The sequence below is a fragment of the Palaemon carinicauda genome, chromosome 1 (genome assembly GCF_036898095.1).
Source record: "Palaemon carinicauda isolate YSFRI2023 chromosome 1, ASM3689809v2, whole genome shotgun sequence".
In the NCBI taxonomy this organism is placed as follows: Eukaryota; Metazoa; Arthropoda; class Malacostraca; order Decapoda; family Palaemonidae; genus Palaemon; species Palaemon carinicauda.
Genome location: NC_090725.1, coordinates 86,080,589 through 86,100,568, shown reverse-complemented (window position 1 = coordinate 86,100,568; position 19,980 = coordinate 86,080,589). Strand labels below are relative to the sequence as shown.

General features: G+C 43.7%; 1 protein-coding gene across 4 annotated transcripts in view; it reads left to right on the top strand.

The window, feature by feature from the left end:
• Positions 1–19,980, top strand: part of LOC137649561 (lysophosphatidylserine lipase ABHD12-like) — a 239,341-nt gene that overhangs the window by 146,526 nt on the left and 72,835 nt on the right. For all 4 annotated transcript variants that reach the window (XM_068382557.1, XM_068382550.1, XM_068382564.1 and 1 more), the window contains exon 8: positions 5,163–5,324. In XM_068382557.1, the coding sequence (XP_068238658.1) occupies positions 5,163–5,324 (162 nt within the window). The remainder of the gene's footprint in view (positions 1–5,162; positions 5,325–19,980) is intronic.

Here is a 19,980-nt window from a genome sequence, read left to right as displayed (position 1 = left end):
GCGATCACGCTGAACCTTCTGGTTCTCGTGAAACTAGTCACGACAGAGAGTTCTCAGACTCTCGTCGTGCTGAGAGTTTGCGCACGAACAACTAGGCACGAGCAATCAGCGCTATGTTGAAGTGCGCGAACAGCTTAGCACGCGAAACCATCTCGGCGCGCATGAGCAACTCGGCATGCCCGGCCTCCCTGGTGCGCTCAACTTTCTCAGCACGCGCAGCCATCTTGGCGCGCGCGATCAACTCTATGCTGAATCCTCAGGCGCGCGCAACCCAACAGGAACTTGTGATGAGGTTCCTAGCCACGCGAGTTCTGATAAAGCGCGCGATTGTGGTTCACGATCCTCTGTTGTTGCCCCAAAACTGCCTCTCTTTGGTGGCTACCTCGTCCTCGGACAAAATACCATTCTCCCCTATCCCTAAGGGTAAGCCTGTGCCGATCCTGCCTTCCAGGAAGCTTCCCTCAGGCAAGAGGGTTGAGGAATCTGCCGAGGTTCCTAAACCTTGAGGGATACCTGCTGCCTAAAGGTTTCCGTCTCCCTACAGGTAACTATGACATAGTGCCTTTGGGTTCTGATCATGCTTATGGTCGCATGAACCCTTGTGGGTTCACACGACACGATTCCTGAAGATTCCATCAGGAATCAGCGACAGAGTTCCTGCGGGTTCTCGTCACAACAGTCCCTAAGGGTCACGCGAAATAGATTCACGATCCCTTAGAGGCGTGAGAAAGGAATCCACTAAATAAATACAGAACCTCTAGGTTCTCGTCATGCCGAATCTCTCGATTCCCGCGATCCAGAGTTTGTTTTAATAACTCTATAGTTGACCTCCCCCCTGTACGGGAGGGGGGATGGATCTTTCCGGTGTAGCGTGACTTGTTACGTCACTCTACACTCCCAGCTGATCACTGTGAGCTAGGCTGGTCTTGCCAGCACCGATCCTTTAGTTTTCGAATGAACCACCATCATCTTCCCTCCACCCTCCCACATCTACAGTAGTGGTTGGATTACCAGGCGGCTGGTTATATTTTCTCGTCATCAAGAAACCCTCTACTGCTGGGACGGAAATTAACGGAGAACGAAAAATTCTTTTCATTTTAGTCCATTTCCCGTGGCAGGCCTTGCCTGAATTAGACGGTAGTCTTCTCGCTAGTGAGAAAGCGTTCGATGGCAACTCCGTTGGGTAAGCGGTCGATGGCAATCTATGTCTGGTCTTGTTGAAGCAAACTCCCATATACATGACTTTGCCCTTTTCGGGAGACTCGTTCCTGAGAAGTTTTACAGAACTTAAACGGGTGTTGTTAAAATTTCATAAAGGCCATAAGCATTCCCGGAACATGCGCTCTAGCCAAGACAAAACCGTGAAGTTATTGTCATAAACTCGGGTTCTTCCGTTTGATTGAGTCAGCCGCTCCCGTCATTGTACCTTGGGTACGACGACTTACCGTTTTATACGATAGGCTTCTGAGACTTTTTATTTTACCTTTACAGAGTTATTGTCTCGAACAATTAGTCCTGAAGGAACAATGTTAGCTGACATTTAAGAAAAATAGAAACAGCGTGGGCAGCCTTTCATTACGTTTACCTTCGTTTCAAACCCCGCCTACGGGGAACCAGACATCCATGTCTGTGTATGAACACTGACTAGCCCCTCCCATAAAGAGGAGGGGCAAACCAAAGGAGAAATGATCGCTTCTATAACTGTATATTTTGTTTGAGAACATTTGCGCTCTCATTCAGAAAAATATTAGTTAAGTCAACGATAAAAAATTCCTTGGGCAATAATGTTGCGATTCGTCGCACATACATTATTCCCGCAACCGGATTCGTCGCACATACATTATTCCCGCAACCGGATTCGTTGCAAACGTTTCCTGGATGTAGAGATTACGCATGCGCTAGCGCAGATGGACAAGCACATATGCGTGCAAGCCAGCTTTCTGCCAATAAGGGCTATATACATCTTGCAATCAGAACTCCGTTCTATTAAGTTGTATAGCTATATCCCTTACTGAAACCAGGTTATTCAGTACATTACTTGGCTACTTTCCTGTAACCAGTCATACGGCATTTACGTTCTGCCTTCTTATAGGCATTTTTTCCTTTCTCCCGACCGGAAGTCTTAGTTTCCTACAATGACTCTGACCAGAAACTTCTAATAAGCATATCCGTCCCCTAGTAGGGAACATTCAATACTAATGCTCTTTTACCGATCGGAGACGGAGAAGTACAGTACGAACGTTTTCGTCCTAAAAAGTAGTGTCCATTACGCCAACCGAGTTCCGGACACAACTTTAACTTGAGCTACGCATGTATGCTTGTCATGCTCACAGTTCGGTGCTACTACGTAGTAGTAGACTTATGGTTATTACCCATCCAACAATCTACATCTCGATCTCCTCTTGGGGTTGGTTGGATGCGTTCGGTAATTACCGTCCGGTCACTTGAGCAGAAGGCGATCTCTATGGAGATTCACTTTTATAACATAAGTTGTACTGATTAACTGGTTTACTGTTGGGTATCGGGCTTATTCGGCCAAACCACACAATATTGGTGACAGTTGGAGGGTGGACAGGCTCCTCCCCTTCATTGCAAGAACGTGCAAATAGTTGCATGTCTCATATCACCTCGAGATGGGTTTATTGCTATGCAACCCCCCCCTTCCTCCCGCTGGACGAACCGCGGATGGTGGGTGGCAGATGAGAGCTTCTGCAAAGAGGCCTATCTTCTCGTCTCCCCTCTAGTCTGATGCTCTCTTTAATGCCTCAAAAAGAGGGGGGGGGGGCGCATATGTCACACCATTTTATCCTCGTGCGTTGGCCCAATTCAAAAAGGTACCAGCATTCACCTCTCTTAGAGAACCATCTAGCAGTAGGAAGCCTCAGATGGACAGAGGACAACTTGGTGCCCCCATCTGCTCGTGTCATTCCTGGTACAGGAATGTGCTTACAGATAATCTGAACAGACCTCTCAGATAGTGGGCTCCTAGTGTCTTTGAATCATCTTGTATCCAACAAAGTCTTAACTTTAATTTTGTGAGGTCCCCGACTGTGGTCATGCTTGCAACGTCCCAGAAATTATAGCTTACGCTCGACCGTTCACCAGGCTCTCGAACAAGATGTATTCTAAGATCGGTGGGGCAGCTTAGAGGTGTACGCTTTTTCCCCCATTCGGTCTGGTGAAAGTCCTCAGCCAAGTCAGGATAAGCAAGATCTTATCAATAACTCCAATAGCTTCGCTTTGGCATCCTGCAGAATGGTTCTCAGACCTCCCGCAGCTCCTGATGGAGTTCAGAGGGATCTTTCTCCATTACACGATCTTCCATGCACCCACATGGTAACACTCAAAAGCCATAGCTTTTGCTTCGACTTCATGCCTGGGACGGTCCTACACCACCTCTCTCAGAGAGGCCTTTCACAACGAGTTGCGGAAAAGATGTCTAGGCACCTCAGACACTTTTCAGCGTCGGTCTTCCAGGCGAAATATTCGATCCTTTGTGACTGATGTCGTGGAAGGGGATTCTCTCCCACTGATGCTTTTGCTTATACAAAGTTTGAGATAACTTGTCCCCCGTTGGATCTCGACCTCCTCCTTGGAACGCGGTTTGGGTCCTTCAATCCTTGAATGCCCCTCTCTACGAACCTTTATGCCAGGCAGCACATGGCTTCCTTACATGGAAGACGGTTCTTTCTACTCACTTGGGCTTTGACCAAGAGAGTTAGTGTGTTGTATGATCTATCTTCTGACGTCTCCTATTCTAGAAGATGGGGAGAAGTAATCCTCAGCGGCGTCCCTGAGTTGATTGCCAAGACTCAAAATCTGAGTGTGCTGTACCCTAGGTGCAGCCCATTTCGGATAAAGTGTCTTTGTTCAGTAACCGAAGACCCATCAACTGGGATTTTACCCAGTGAGGAGTCTGTAGTGTTACCTTAAAAGAACGACACCAGCTCGCCCCGTGTGTCGGCACTGTTGACCAGCACGGGGAAGATCAAGAGGAGGATCTCAAGGATCTCCTTCCCCTCTGGGATTGGAAGGCTATTGAGGTTGCTCTCAATCTAGACCCTCCTCCATCCTAAGACCCAGAACTCGTACCATCAGTTGAGTTGCTACGTCCCTGGCGTTCAAGAAACTACACCATGGTGCAGTCGACCTTCACGGCCCACTACCTGCAAAGACGTAACTCACAGGAACATGGAGACCTTTTTCATCGGTCCTGTGGTGGTTGCACAACAAATGGTCTAAACACTTCAGGCTCCTTGATGGACAAGTAGTAGAGAGTTGAGAGCTGAGGTTACCCGGATTAGTCTGGGGTGAATGAGTAAAAACGACTGGGTCCTTTCTTCCTTTCACCTTCTCCCATCTGGGGAAAACAGCTCCGCAAGCCTCAGCATAGCTAACCTCACCTTGCTGCAGGTAAAACTCATTTCCCTTGTGCCTCCTAAGTATAGAAGAATACTTTTTTGCGTCCCCAATACCTTTTTGAAGGAGGGTATTGGGTAAGTCTTAAGAACAATAGGTTCTGTACTCGAGTTCCTATGTTAAAAATAAGCCACACTGTTAGTTTCACTCACACACAAGCTTCTACAGGCTGCTATCAGTGCATTACCATATATCGGCACTTGATTTTAGCGAGGGTAGGGTCCCTTCTACTATCAGTCACAGATCGAAATAGAGAGGACCCAGGGTCATGACCAAGGCCAGTTGGTGAGGACTTCTTCCCTTTTAAGAGTAAGTCACCCCTATAGATAGCAGAGGGTTTGTATCTACGCCGGAACAAATAACAAATTTGTAAGTAATTTGTATTTTTCCTAGTATACAAACCTGGAGCTATTTATACAAATTGGCCCGCCACCCTGTCCCCCGAGAAGTCCTGCCATAAAGCAAAGTGGTTACTCTGCCGAGAGGTGCGAGTGAGCAAGGTAGCCAGTCTACCCCACCCCCCACCCGCTAACTAGCGGATCGGGTAGTTATCCCTCAATAAAATTATCATGGCTCGTCTTTCAGCTACGCCGAAAGTATACCCTTATAAATATCTCTAGGTTTGTATGCTAAGAAAAATACAAATTACAGTACATACAAATTTGTTTTGTTTGAAACCTTTGTACAGTATTTAAATTTGATAATTTTGTTTTGTGTACTATCGCATTTGTATTCCTTTTCAGATCTTTTGGGGCTTGCCATATTTTGATTGGGCATTTGTGGACCCACTTAAAGATATTGATGTACAATTTAAGAGTGATGTGCATATAACTAGAATTACAGCTCCAATTATCATTCTTCATGCACAGGATGATAGGGTTATCCCATTTGATCTTGGTAAAAAGGTAAGAATATTTTATTTCATTGTACATAATTCTTTATATATATTTGCTGCACGTGAATTTGATGTTTTATACTATGAATTGTAAATTTTAAGAGAAACACTGCTCTCATATGCTTTTTCATTTAGAATCATGATACCCCTTAATCTTTTCTAGTTTGATATGTTTATCATGTTTAATTCAGTTAATTATTAAACAGTTTAAGAATTGAAATGTTGGACATCAAGTCTTTGTTCCTGAGCAAATTTTTTTTCTGGGTCGACCTGTGGCGGCCGGTGAAAAGGAGTCCTTCTAATATACCTTTTCTGATAAAACCTTTCAATTATACCAGAGAAAGATAAAAGCATGGAATGAATGCAGAGGTTACTACCCTCGCGCGAGCACCTTGTGGGTGTCGTGTATAAAGCAAAGGCGCGTGAAAGCCACTATTCACAGGCTGTCTTCCATTTAGTTAATTCCTTCGTCAAAGGGATGGGCCGATACAGAGGCACTAGCCAATCTACCAGAGTCACGCCACCCACGCCCCGACGCGAGCGCCATCTGAACAACATCCTTCTATTTGGACTTGCTCGAATTGTGTGTAATTTGTTGTGCTCTCGGCGTTTTTTCACACTTGTGGATTTATTTCGTCATGATCGAAGCTCCATCTTCACCCATTCCAATGTTAAGTACCATAGTTTGTTTTGACAGCTTTTTGTAGTACCGGGCTTTTGTCATCTAACCAGTATAGTCTGTTTTATCATTACCGTCTGGGCCCGTCCGTCGGCGGCCATTGTTTGTTCCCTTGTCTTGCTGGGAGTTCATCTTAGTCTTGCCCGTTTGGTACTCTGTCACTTAGGTTCTTGGTTAAGTCCCTGGCCTTATGCCTTTTTGAACCATCATTATTATTATCGTTATTATTCCCATGGTACTTTTTGCTAGCAAGTCCAGTCTGCGAACAAGAATAGCGTCTAGCTTTATTATAGTTTAGTACCCGCCCCACCGAGGCGTTCGTCAGTCGACTATTTTCCTTTAATTTAGGTTTTAGCAGACGCTATTCTTCGTTCGTAGTCTTATTTTGATGTTACAATTTTATTATTATACGCTTATAATAGTGTTGTGTGCTTATTAAGTCCTAATTTTGTGACCACGAGAGCGAGAGATTGGGGTTCCCGTTTTCTGTTCTCAGTCACGAGTTACCCCTTTCTCTCGTTTTCTTTCTTAACTCAGGTGGGTGAGCGGATTTCCCGTGTTCCGTTTTGTGCGTTCAACGGGTTCTCCCTCCCTCACCCCTCCCTCTACGGGTGTATGATAGCTTACGAGTTATTTAGTTTTGGTTACTTTTCAATAGTTAGCGTTATTTATTAGGTCCCGAGTTCCGTCCTCTCCCCGTTACGGCTTGGGAGTAGTTCTGAACATTTTTCCACTCCGCCTTGAGTTCTACTCCGCCATGAGGGATTCTCAATGACTTTGGAACTATTGTTATATATATATATTGTTTAATTACAACCCTCTGGGACGGGCTTCATATTGTTTAGATACGACCCTCCGGTGGCCCTTACTCCGGTCTCAGGCCACGGCCATATCCACACAAATATCCATTGTTATTACAATTGAGTTATTATTCACAATAGAATTATTCAGGACCTTTCATCGACCTCCGGCTTCACCGGAGATCGTCAATACGCTTTACTATTATGTTAGCCTTAGCCTTTAGCTACGGCTTGTGTTTTATAAATTTCACAATTGAATTATTATTCACAATTGAATTATTCAGGACCTTTCATCGACCTCCGGCTTCACCGGAGATCGCCAATACACTTCACACTTATATTAGCCTTGCCTTTAGCTACGGCTTGTGTTTTATATTTATTTTACGGGCCTGTCACTGCTTCCCCGACCCTCAGAGGTCGGCAGATTGCTTTAGATTATTTATTCTTATTTCATTATTATCACTTTTAGAATGATACAGCCCCATTGCCATTGCTGGTGCTTTTATATTTAATGTGTTTTAATATGGAGCTCCGGCTCTCACTCACTGAATTTCCTTAAGCACCAATATTGCATTAGACTAAGCTCTGTTAGTAGGGTTTTTAACCCCTTACCAGAGTTTCAAGGAACATCAAGACTTATGTCTCCTTTCTTTTACAGAAGGTCCGTTGTGCTGCCCAAGATGCCCTGCCTCGTTCAACGACCCCGTTGGGCATGACCTCTGTCGGTCCCACGCACACTGCGCCATCTCCTTTATCCGGGAACCGGGACAAGCCCCGTATATGGTTTGGTTCCCGGATTTGTGCTCGCTCTGTTACGAGTTGTCTTCAATACTACTGAACGATGATGTAAGTGGGTTTTCCTTTTGTTCCTTATTTATCTTTGGCAGACAGTAATTTGGCCATTAATATGACATACACGGTATATTTTGGAGAGCAATCCCCCTCCTGCATCACTAATCACTACAAATCTTTCAGGCCGATGATGACTCTCTTCGGTCAGCAAGGGCTGCTCTTCGTCCTTGGGTGTCGGGCTTCGGCAGGAATGCCCCGTCTGGCGCACCCTATCTCCTCGATGGAGACATGGCCTCCCGTCTCTTCCCAGGCTCGATTACTGCAGCAGTCTCTCCTGAAGTTGCTGCCCCCTTAATTGAAGAAGTCAGAGCAACCATTTCCGCGGAGGACGAACCCCTCGTACCGCTGGACGTGGCAGATCTAGATATAGACGTAGAACCCATGGACGAGCAGGTAAGTGGTGCCGAGTTAGTGGAAACCCTTTTCTCTCCTACTCCTTCTTCTACCTCTTCCTTTCTCGGTTTTGATAAGCCTAAGGCTTCTCCTCGGGATCCCTCTGTCCCCGTATGACCCAAGGTGAAGCCACTACGCTTTTATAAGTCTTCAGCTTTGCCAATATCAACGTCACCGGTCCCCGGACCCTCGACGGCTCCTGATATTCATATTGCTCCCCGTAAAACCACGACTCCTAAGAAGTCCAAGTCTACCAAATCCAAGACACCACCAACGAGTGGCTTTCAGGTACCCTGGGGCGATGTCTTCCCCATCGAACTGGTCAGGGATATCGTCAGAGAACAAATTCAACATCAGTCTGGGGCGATGACAGAGATTAAGGATATGGTGGCTACTCTGATCCGCTCCGGAACTCAGCTTCCTCCTCCTTCCGCCCCAGACGCATCGAAGCTTCCTCCCTTCGATAAAAACAATCCTTGGCGGTTTGCCTTGCATGTCCCATTCTTAGATGTTTCCCTAACTCTGGAGGGCATAGGCACCCGCCCTCTAGAGGACCTGGAGTTCTAACCCCCGGGGCTAGAATTCCCATTCAATGGCTTCATACGTTTAAAGGAACATGCATTGGTCCGTATGGACAAGGTACCGAAGAAAACAGTGATATTTCCGAAAGAGCAGGCCCAGGCTATCTGGGCCAGAACTCTATCAGAGTGGGGTGTATTAACTCCAAGCTCACCCCACACAAAGGTGCCTACACTATTTTTACGACAGCGGCCTCCATCTCTTTGCCGCTCATAGACAAAATCACAGAGCTGACAATACAGGCCATCAAGGAAGGCTCTTCCATGCCGGCTCTCAAGGAGACGGACCTCACCTCATTGCTTATTCCGGGTACCTCTGCAACCTGGGACGACGCGTCTTCTACCTTCACAGTGGGGAAGCTAGACCCGGACTGTGCCTCTACTCTTTTCTCTGAGAAGCTCCCCAGATTACTAGAGAGTCTTCTCAAAACTGAGTTCGAGACCCGTAATAGACTAGCTAGGTCCCTCCACTCCATCACCTCCATAGAGTCCCTAGCATCGGTTTACCCAGAGGAAACGCTGTTCAAAGTCGTCACAAAGAACCTGCTGCTGTCCTACCAAATAGACCTCCATGACTTCTGGTCGGCTCGAGTTAGTTGCAGGAAGTTCGTTCTGTCTGAGGCCTCCATCAGACATGAACCGAATAGGCTGATAGCGTCCTCCTGCTGGGGTAAGAACTTCTTCCCTCAGAACGAAGTTGATAAGGTTCTTCAGGACGCGGCAAGGGCAAACCAAAATTTGCAAGTAAGGTGGGGTCTCTCAGCCAAAAGGAGGATCGAATCCCAGAAACAGACGTTCTTCAAGAAGAAGCAGAGGTTTATTCCCTACAAGACGGTCCGGGGTAACTTGTCGACACAGTCTTCCTCTGCTTCGACTTCTCAACAACCGGCTCCCCCTCAGCAAGTAGTCTACCTCACTGCTCCCCCTGGTACACAGCCCAACCCCTCTTGGATGTCCTCTCCTGCATACAACCCTACCTACGAATCCTCCGGTTCCTTTCGTGGACACCAGAGAGGAAGCTTCAGAGGTAGAGGACAGTTCCGCCAACAAGGCGGACCTAAAGAAAGGGGTGCCCGTGGAGGGAGGGGACCTAGGTTCACTCCCTCCCAATGATGTGATGCCGGTAGGAGGGAGACTTTATCACTTCCGAGACCATTGGACCTTCAGTCCATGGGCTCACAGCATAATATCCAAGGGCTTGGGTTGGAAATGGTCACAGGGATCTCCTCCTCCACCAGTGACCTTCTTCCAGAGACCCACTCCCATCCTGGAAGAGTAAACCACAGAGTTACTCAAGAAGAAAGCGATCAAACGGGTTCGATCCCTGAAATTCCAAGGCCGCCTGTTTACAGTCCCGAAGAAAGACTCGTCGGCGTTGAGGGTAGTTCTGGACTTGTCGAAACTAAACTCTTACATCCTTTGCGACAAGTTCCGTATGCTGACTAATCTCTCAGGTACGGACCTTACTTCCCCGTGGGGCCGTCACCACCTCTATTGATCTTACCGACGCCTATTATCATGTCCCAGTAGCTCGAAACTTCTCTCCTTACCTAGGCTTCCGTCTCGGCAAGAAAGCCTTTGCATTCAAAGTCATGCCCTTCGGTCTCAGCATTGCCCCCAGGATATTCACGAAACTGGGGGAGACGGTGCTCGAACAACTCAGAAACCAAGGGATACAGATCATCGCCTATCTGGACGATTGGCTCATTTGGGCCCAGTCGACCCAGGAATGCAACAGAGCTACGTCGAAGGTAATCCACTTTCTCGCCAAACTGGGCTTCCAAGTCAATCTCCGAAAGTCTCGCCTACAACCATCAAGCCACTTCGAATGGTTAGGCATCCGGTGGGACCTTTCAAAGCACAGGCTCTCCCTTCCTCCCAAGAAGGTAAGGGAGATAGCTTCCAAGGTCAGGAACTTTCTCAAACACAAACAGGTGTCCAGAAGAGCTTTAGAACGAATCCTCGGCCTTCTCCAATTTGCCTCACTGACCGATCTCCTATTAAAAGCCAAACTCAAAGACATCAATCGAGTTTGGAGAAAGAGAGCGACAATACCTTTAAGAGACAAGATCTCGAAGATCCCCTCTGTCTTAAAAATGAGACTACGACCATGGTCCGAACGGAGGAACCTCTCCAAATCGGTTCCTCTACAGTTCCCCTCTCCACAAGTGACAATTCATACCGACGCGTCTCTGAGTGGATGGGGGGGTTACTCCCAACATCAGATGTTTCAGGGCTCTTGGTCACCCGCCATGAAGCAGTTCCATATCAATGTTCTCGAAGCCATGGCAGTGTTCTTGACCCTGAAGAGAATCTCTCCTCCGAGGTCGACCCACATCAGAGTAGTCTCAGACAGCACAGCCGTAGTCCACTGCCTCAACAGAGGGGGATCCAAGTCACCCAACCTGAATCAGATCCTGGTCACTATCTTCGCCTTGGCAGCCGACAAAGACTGGTTCCTGTCAGCAACTCACCTAGCAGGAGTCCAGAATGTGATAGCAGACTCATTATCCAGGACAAAACCACTGGAATCAGAATGGTCCCTGGACATACACTCCTTCCGGTGGATACTCAGGCTAGTTCCAGGTCTCCAGGTAGATCTATTCGCGACCCAACTCAATCACAAACTCCCATGTTATGTGACCCCGAACCTGGACCCTCAGGCTTATGCCATGGATGCATTAACCCTGGATTGGAACCATTGGCAGAAGATCTACTTATTCCCTCCAGTGAATCTTCTACTGAAAGTCTTACACAAACTCCGCTCCTTCCACGGGGCAGTGGCTTTAGTGGCACCTCACTGGCCAAAGAGCAGTTGGTTTCCTCTCCTCCTCGAGTTGAAACTCCGTCCCTTCCGGATCCCATTCCCCAAACTGACCCAAGTGGTCCAAACTCGGACTGTGTCAGATTCCTCAAGGATAGCCAAAACCCTAACTTTGTGGATTTCATGAAGTTTGCGGCTCGTAAGGATGCAAACATCAACCCGGATAATGTCCTCTTCATAGAATCAGACAAAAGGGACTCAACGATTCGCCAATATGATTCGGCAGTTAAGAAACTAGCAGATTTCTTAAAGAATTCAGACCATTCGGTTATGACTCCTAATTTAGCCATCTCCTTCTTTAGGTCCATATTTGACAAAGTCCTAGCAGCTAGCACTATAACCACCATTAAGTTAGCTTTGAAGAAAGTCTTCCTGGTTGGGTTTAACATTAACCTGGCGGATTCTTATTTCTCGTCTATTCCAAAAGCATGTGCTAGGCTTCGACCTTCGGTTCGCCCACAAAAGGTCTCTTGGTCATGTCCTCAAACTTGCCTCCGACACGGACAACGAATCCTGCTCCTATATCACTCTTCTTAGGAAGACTTTATTTCTAACAGCTTTGGCCTCGGGTGCTAGAATCTCAGAACTAGCAGCTCTCTCACGAAACTCAGAAAACATGGATTTCCTCCCTTCAGGTGAAGTACTTCTTTCTCCAGACAGGGCGTTCCTAGCTAAAAATGAAGACCCCCAAAATAGGTGGTCCCCTTGGAAGATTATTCCTCTTCTTCAAGATACTTCTCTATGTCCAGTCACTACTCTCAGGGCCTTTTTAGCCAGGACTGCTACCCGATCGTCTGGCCCCTTGTTTATCAGAGAACAAGGAGGTACCATTTCCATACAGGGTATTAGGCAACAGATCCTATACTTCATTAAAGAAGCCAATCCGGGATCATTTCCCCATGCTCATGATATCCGGTCAGTAGCTACCTCCATCAATTATTTCCAAAATATGGACTTTGATGACCTTAAAAAGTACACGGGTTGGAAATCTCCTATGGTCTTCAAACGCCACTATCTAAAGAACTTACAGGCCCTTAAATACCCAATGGTTGCAGCTGGGAGCCGTATCTCTCCCCAGTGATCTCTTGTTCTTCCTTTCATCCATCTCTTTTCTTCTCCCTCCTACCACCACTCGCACCACGACGCCGCTTCCTTGGTGGTTCGTTAGTCCTAGTTTATTACATATTAGGTTAAGATGATTTTAACTTTTAATGTGTTTACCGTAATTTAGTGTTGGGATATTCTTAGCCATGTCAGTTTTGTTGCTTGTTGTGCTCTGATACTCGGAGGTTTCCTTGTTATCATGTTTGTTTAGCCTTTTGCTCACTATGTCCTGTGACTAGTTTATGATTCATGCTTACTTACCTTAATATAATATATGGTTCTCCTTACATGGTGTTTTTTCTCTCCCCTCATTACTAATTATTATTGGGCTTGGAAGGCATTCTCTGGTACATTTTCACCGGCCGCCACAGGTCGACCCAGAAAAGGGATTTTGACGAAGGAAAAATCTATTTCTGGGGAGAGACCTGTGGCGCCCGGTGAAACCCTTCCCTATTCCTTTGCACGACCCCACCCTTTCCTTTCCAAGCCATCATGTCCAATACAGAAGGATGTTGTTCAAATGGCGCTCGCGTCGGGGCGTGGGTGGCGTGACTCTGGTAGATTGGCTGGTGCCTCTGTATCGGCCCATCCCTTTGACGAAGGAATTAACTAAATGGAAGACAGCCTGTGAATAGTGGCTTTCACGCGCCCACAAGGTGCTCGCGCGAGGGTAGTAACCTCTGCATTCCATGCTTTTATCTTTCTCTGGTATAATTGGAAGGTTTTATCAGAAAAGGTATATTAGAAGGACTCCTTTTCACCGGGCGCCACAGGTCTCTCCCCAGAAATAGATTTTTCCTTCTTCAAAATCCCTTTTTATTAAATAGGTACAGTATATACTGTACTGTAATTGCAAATGGATTATAGAGGTCCAGCAATATTACCTGTACAAAGTTCAAATCAGATCATACACTCTCATTCACTCAGAACTTCTTGGAGCTGATTCCCACAATGTGATCGTGTACTTCTATAATGGTGGATATTAAAACATACCATTTAATCTGTAATATGGACAATGCGTGTATTGTAGGTAAAAATCCAAAAGAATCAGCAACAACGAGTAGCTAGAGAGTTATCATGATTAACACCTTGGCCATAACCATGCATACTCAAGAAAATAGAGAAAATAGGATGAGGAAGGATGAGCAAGTATGAATTAATTATTGTACTGTAATACAGTGATGCCTCAGCATACGAAAGTAATCCATACAGGATACGGTTTTGTATGCTGATTTTTTCGTAGACTGTACTGAGTGGCGTTTTACATGTAAATAGCCTAATCCGTTCCAAGCCTTACTATAAGACACCTTTTCTTTCATAAACATGCTAAACTGTAGTAATAAACCTGCAATGCAGCCATTTCTATCATTCAATAATCAACCCAACTGTTAAAAACAGCCTAATCCATTCCAGAAACCACCATGAGATTATTCAATAATGTAGTTATAGCCTAGTTATCCCCTCCAAGCCCTAAGAAAACGGTCCGTTTTCTTTACTACTGTATAAAAGTTACGGTACTGTATGTAAGGCATTTGGATCAGTGAAGGTGTATTGTTACCTGTACACCTAAATTAAGGGTTGATACCCTGAAAAATAAGATACAGTTAATTAACAAAAAAGTTGAAACTTACCTTTTGATTGAGATGATGTCCGATAGTGAAGTCGCGGCAGAGAAGGTTGGCATAAAGCAGAAAACGTAACAAGTGACAGACTACGTACAATAATTTACACACTTAACACATTAACACTTAAACTTTACGAAATAAAAAAATGGCAGAAATAATTAACACTTAAGGGGATCGGCCGCCTAAAATACAGAAAAAATATGAAACATATTCGATTTTCTGAAAAAAATTCTATGGCTTCGTAGAGCATTCAAGAATGTGTGCACGAAGTATTATGCTAAAATTCGCCTTACTTTTCTAGTTATGGCCTGAAATGTAACAATAACTTTATACACAGAAAACACCAGTAGCGCAAATTATTTAGTCTGGTATAGTTTTTGTGATATATGTTACAAAAACTTCCTTTGAAATGAAATATATAATGTCAATAATATCCTAATTGGCACCTTTCTGGTTATAACTAGACAAGACAAAACACCCATCATGAGTCATGAGGCTCAGTTGCCTATAAATCCTCACGTAATAAGGTCGCATTTTTTCATGCTCGCTAGCCTTGACTGAACTCTCTTTTTTTTTCTGCGGTGTTTTTAGTTTTTTACCATGCCTAAAAGGCGCAAGAGTTCACTTCATGCTTCTAGAATGCGGAAACGCCATTTTGATATAGCCATCGAAGAAGTAGAACAGAGAATTCAAGAAACTAATGCCATAGAGGGGAATGAAGCGACAACGAGAGAGAGAGAGGGGCCACGCAGCAAATGGCGCACGCTAACATCACTGCTGGCCAGAGACCAACCACATCCACCCCTAATCGTCTCTCTATTCGTTCATCACTGCTAAAGGGCAAAGATATTTTAGAAGAAGAATGCAGTGGATCGGAGGCTGATATTATCAACGATAGTGAAAATAAAATGATAATAATAAGTGAAGCAAGATTTGAAAAATTACTTGAATCACAAATACCGAATTGTAGATGCAAAGTAATTCCGAGAATCCATTTGGCAAGGGATGGATTTGAGACACTAATAAAAAAGATATGTCCTAAATGCAGAGGGAAAATTATTTCAGAACCTGCAAAATGCCCACCGATTTCTACAGAAGGAAGGAAGGCTCCAATTTACAAAACCAAATTTATAATATGTCTTAGGCACAAAGATAATCAATTGATTAATATTTCTATTCATAATACTTTTGCATTAAAGCAATAGACATTAAAAATAAGATTTGAAATACAGTTAATACTAAAAAAAAAAAAACATAAAATTAATGGTAACACAGTCTTTTACTTTTTTTTTATGTACCTAAAACTTTGAAGGCCCGTTTCTCAAAACATAAGTTTTTCACCTTCAAAATGTATCTCCTCCCTTAGTATTGGACCAATCTTAATGTAATTTCATATATAATATGGGGAAACATGGTAGATTAAAAAAAAGCCTGGGATTTTTTATATTTTGAGTTTCTGATTTTTGGCAAATTTTTTCCTGTAATTTTTCCGGGAAAATTTCATAAAAAAAAAAAAAATTCATATCTTGAAAAATAATTGAAAAATAAAAAATCCCCGGCTTTAAATCGAAGGTCCATATGTGTTTTATACATGGTTCAAATCTCATCCCTTAAAACCAAAAATCAAAGGAGGAGATGCATTTTGAAAATGGCCATTTTTGGCCGAAAAAAGCTCTGGCGTCACAAAACCTGAGGTCACTGAACAAAAAAAAATTCCCCAAAAGTTCCACACAATATCCTTTAACAAACCCCCTATATATCAACAACCTGTCGTTAAAAAAGTCGGAAACCGGCCGATCCCCTTAACATTACGAATGGAAAACTATAAAATGAAAGAAAAAAGTACTTTAACACTTAACGATAACATAAAACCTAAAATAGAATTTTTTTGGGGGCTTTTTTTTAACTTTACGTTTTTTACATTTTCTAAATTTCTTCTAATTCTTCATCGCTTTTTTTTTTTCTGTTTCTTTCCTTTACTTTCACCTTCTACTTTTTCATCACTTCCTCTTTTCTGTTTCTTTTCTTCACTTTCACCTTCGTCTTGGCCTACTAATACTGCTGGCCTCTTTAATAAGAAACTATCCATGGAAGCTTGTTTCTGCCTACTTTTCAACACATTTCTAAAATGCGTTAGGCAAACGTCATTGCAGTGTTGAAGCGCACGGTTGGTATAAACTTTTTCTGGATGTTCCTTTTCGACGTAGTCTGACATTTTATGGAAACAGGCGAGAATTTCCTTAATGTCTGCCGTTTTCAAAGGTCTAACATCCTCCTCATCACCGCTAGAGAACTGCTCTTGAACAACAATCATTTACATTGTCTCCAACTCCTTCAGGTCGTCCGTCGTCAACTCCTCGTGGTGCTCCTAGATAAGTTCATCTATATCTTCGGCGCTAACTTCCAGCCCCATGGACGTACCAAGATGTATGATGTCAGCCACTTCTGACTGCTGAATGGGTTCAGGATCGTCAACGATCTCGGCTTCGCCCCCCAGGCTTCCCGAACCCCTTGAAGTCTCGTGCAGAGACAACATCAGGCCACAGCTTCCTCCAAGAGGAGTTCATGGTATGCCTCGAAACTTCCTGCCAAGCGAGATCGATGAGTCCGAGGCATATCACAATGTTAAAATGATCTTTCCAGAATTCACGCAGAGTGAGGTTTGTACTTTCTGTGACTTGGAAACATCTCTGGAAGAGATGCTTCGTGTACAATTTTTTGAAATTAGAAATAACTTGCTGGTCCATGGGCTGGAGGAGAGGGGTGGTGTTAGGCGGTAGATACAGGACCTTTATGAAGGAATATTCGGCCAGAAGATGTTCCTCGAGGCCAGGAGGGTGAGCTGGAGCATTGTCCAACACCAGCAGACATTTCATAGGGAGGCGCTTTTCTTCCAAATATTTTCGGACAATCGGACTGAAGCAGACATTCACCCAATCAATAAAAAGTTGCCTCATTACCCAGGCTTTAGCATTTGCCTTCCACATCACGGGAAGGTTCTCCTTGATGACTTTGTGGGCTTTGAAGGCTCGGGGAGTTTCAGAATGGTACACCAGCAGGGGCTTTATCTTACAGTCCCCACTGGCGTTTGCGCAAAAAGCAAGGATAAGCCTGTCCTTCATAGCCTTATGTCCGGGTAGTCTCTTCTCCTCCGCCGTGATGAACGTCTGACGAGGCATTTTCTTCCAGAAAAGCCCAGTTTCGTAGCAATTGAAAACTTGATGCGAACTGTAGCCTTCCTGCAGAGTCAACTCGTCAAAAGTTTTAACAAAGGCTTCGGCGGCCTTAGTGTCCAAGCTGGCTGCCTCCCCATGCCGTACCACTGATTGAAAACCAGTCCATCTCTTTAATTTCTCGAACTACCCCCGAGAAGCCTTGAACTCTGGGGGCTCCTGCTGGGATGTTCCTTCTCCTGCCCCTTCTTCGGCCTGAGAACGCACGAGATCACCGAAAATGGCGGAGGCCTTCTGGCAAATTGTAGTCTCGGTGATGGTGTCTCCTGAAATCTCTTTCTCTTTGATCCACACAAGAAGCAGCCTCTCCATCTCGTCATACACGTGAGTTCTCTTGTTGGAAAAAACAGTGACGCCCTTAGAAGGTGTCGCTGCTTTGATGGCCGCCTTCTGCTTCAGGATGGTGCCTATCGTAGACGGATTCTGGCCATACTCCTTGGCGATCACACTTAAACGCATGCCAGACTCGTACTTTTTCACGATTTCAAGTTTCGTCTCCATCGAGAGCATCATCTTTTTTTTTCCTTCGACAACATTCTTGGGACCCATGGCTACAGTATTAAGCTCAATAATACACTACGTACGTTATATACTATGTAGTAAACACTAATACAGTACAGTACACAGTAAAGAATGTTTAATAACGATAACACGTGGCGTACAAATGTATTCAACACTATGTAAAACAAGCGAAAGCACGCAAAGTTAATTTTTAAGATACCGCAGTCGGAACGAAAAGAGAGAGAGAGAGAGATGAACGCCCGTGCGTAAGCAAGGTGGAATAGTTGCCGACCAATAGGAAAGCAGGATCTTATGGCGGCAGCTAGCATCTGAGTAGGGAGATAACCAATGGGTGAGTGGGAGGCTGTAAGCGAGTTTACCCAAGTTCAAAGTCTGGCGGCGCGCGAATTTTAAAATTACTCTCGGCAATGAGTTGGGATCTCTTAAGCTTTTCGTATCCTGAAAATTTTTTCATATACTGGGGCATAAAAATCTTCGTATCGCTTTTCGTACCCTGAATTTTTCGTAAGCAGAAACTTTCGTATCCAGAGGTATCACTGTAGTTCAAGGATTGTATAGTACGTTAAAAAATTGTGGTACTAAGTCCAGTATTGCAAGAAATTGAGTGAAAGTGGAAGTTAAGTTCCTGGGAGAGTCCAAATATTTAATCTTCAGTCCTGCCACCAAATTCACGGTTGTATTTTGTACCAGTGAAACTGGGTACTTAATTTCAATTGTCTTTAATATAACTCTTCAGCTATGGTAAGCAGCTCTTCTAGGAAAAGGGTATTCCAAAATCAAACCATTGTTCTCTAGTCTTGGTTTGTACCAAGGCCTCTGTACCATGGTCTTCCACTGTCTTGGAGTACACCCAGGCACACTTTTATTTTGTTTAAGTTTTTATAGTTATATATGAAAGATGTAATTTAATGTTGTTACTGTTCTTAAAATATTTTATTTCTAATTGTTCATTATTTCTCTTGTAGTTTATTTATTTCCTTGTTTCCTTTCCTTACTGGGCAATTTTTTCCTGTACAAGCCCTTGGGCTTATAGCATCTTGCTTTTCCAACTAGGGATGTAGTATAGCTTGTAATAATAATAATAATGATAATAATAATAATAATACAGTAATAATAATAATAATAATAATAATTAATAATGATGATGATGATGATTAATAAAAATAATTACTAAATAATAAATGATGATGACGATAATAATAATAATATTAAAAATAGAAACAATAATATTAAAAATAATGACTTTCTTTGGATTTAATGGTAATATTTTGTTAAAAGTGTTGAACCATTTTATGTTAAATATTTAGCCAGTCACTACTTCCTTGCTTTCTTCCTAGGCCTTTGTATAGTTGTTGCATAATGTAACCAAGTAATTAATCTTACCTTGGAAAAGATTATTTAATTGAAATGCCTATTATCTTTTAACAGATGGTGTTGCAAAGGTTGCTCATGTTTGGCAAATTGTATTGAGTAAGATTTTGATCCCCAATATGTATGAAAAACTATTGGGAAAGGAAAAAAAGGAGGAGCACATTTTATAGTGGAAGTCCTGGCTCTAGAAGAAGTAGATAATTTTTTTTTTACCTCTGGAATATACTGGAATGTTAATGAATGATAAAGAGGGGAGCAATGAAATGAAAGAGTAGCAAATACTAAGATGAAGAGGAAAGAGATTGATAGCATTTTGGTAAATAAAAGTTTCCCATTAGTAAGTAGCAAAAGAGTCGATGCCACTAGTTGCTTTTAGAAAAAGGTAAAGAGACTTCCATGCTATGCATGCTCCGACGTAATCAGCTAGTGCTGTATTTATAACTCAGTTCCTGTATGCATGTCTCAGTTCTTGCCAATCTTTAATCATTATGTTATTCATCCCTGTATTTTTCCTTTCTCTGTGTGTGTGATCTTCTGTAAAGTGTCTTTTTATTTATCTGGACAGTCCTTTCAATATTTTCTCATAGTTGTCTGATGTGCTTTGTTTGTATCCATGGGGTTAGCATAACCTAGTTCGAGTAGTATTTTGCAGTCGGTAATTTCACTGCTTATTATAATCAATTTA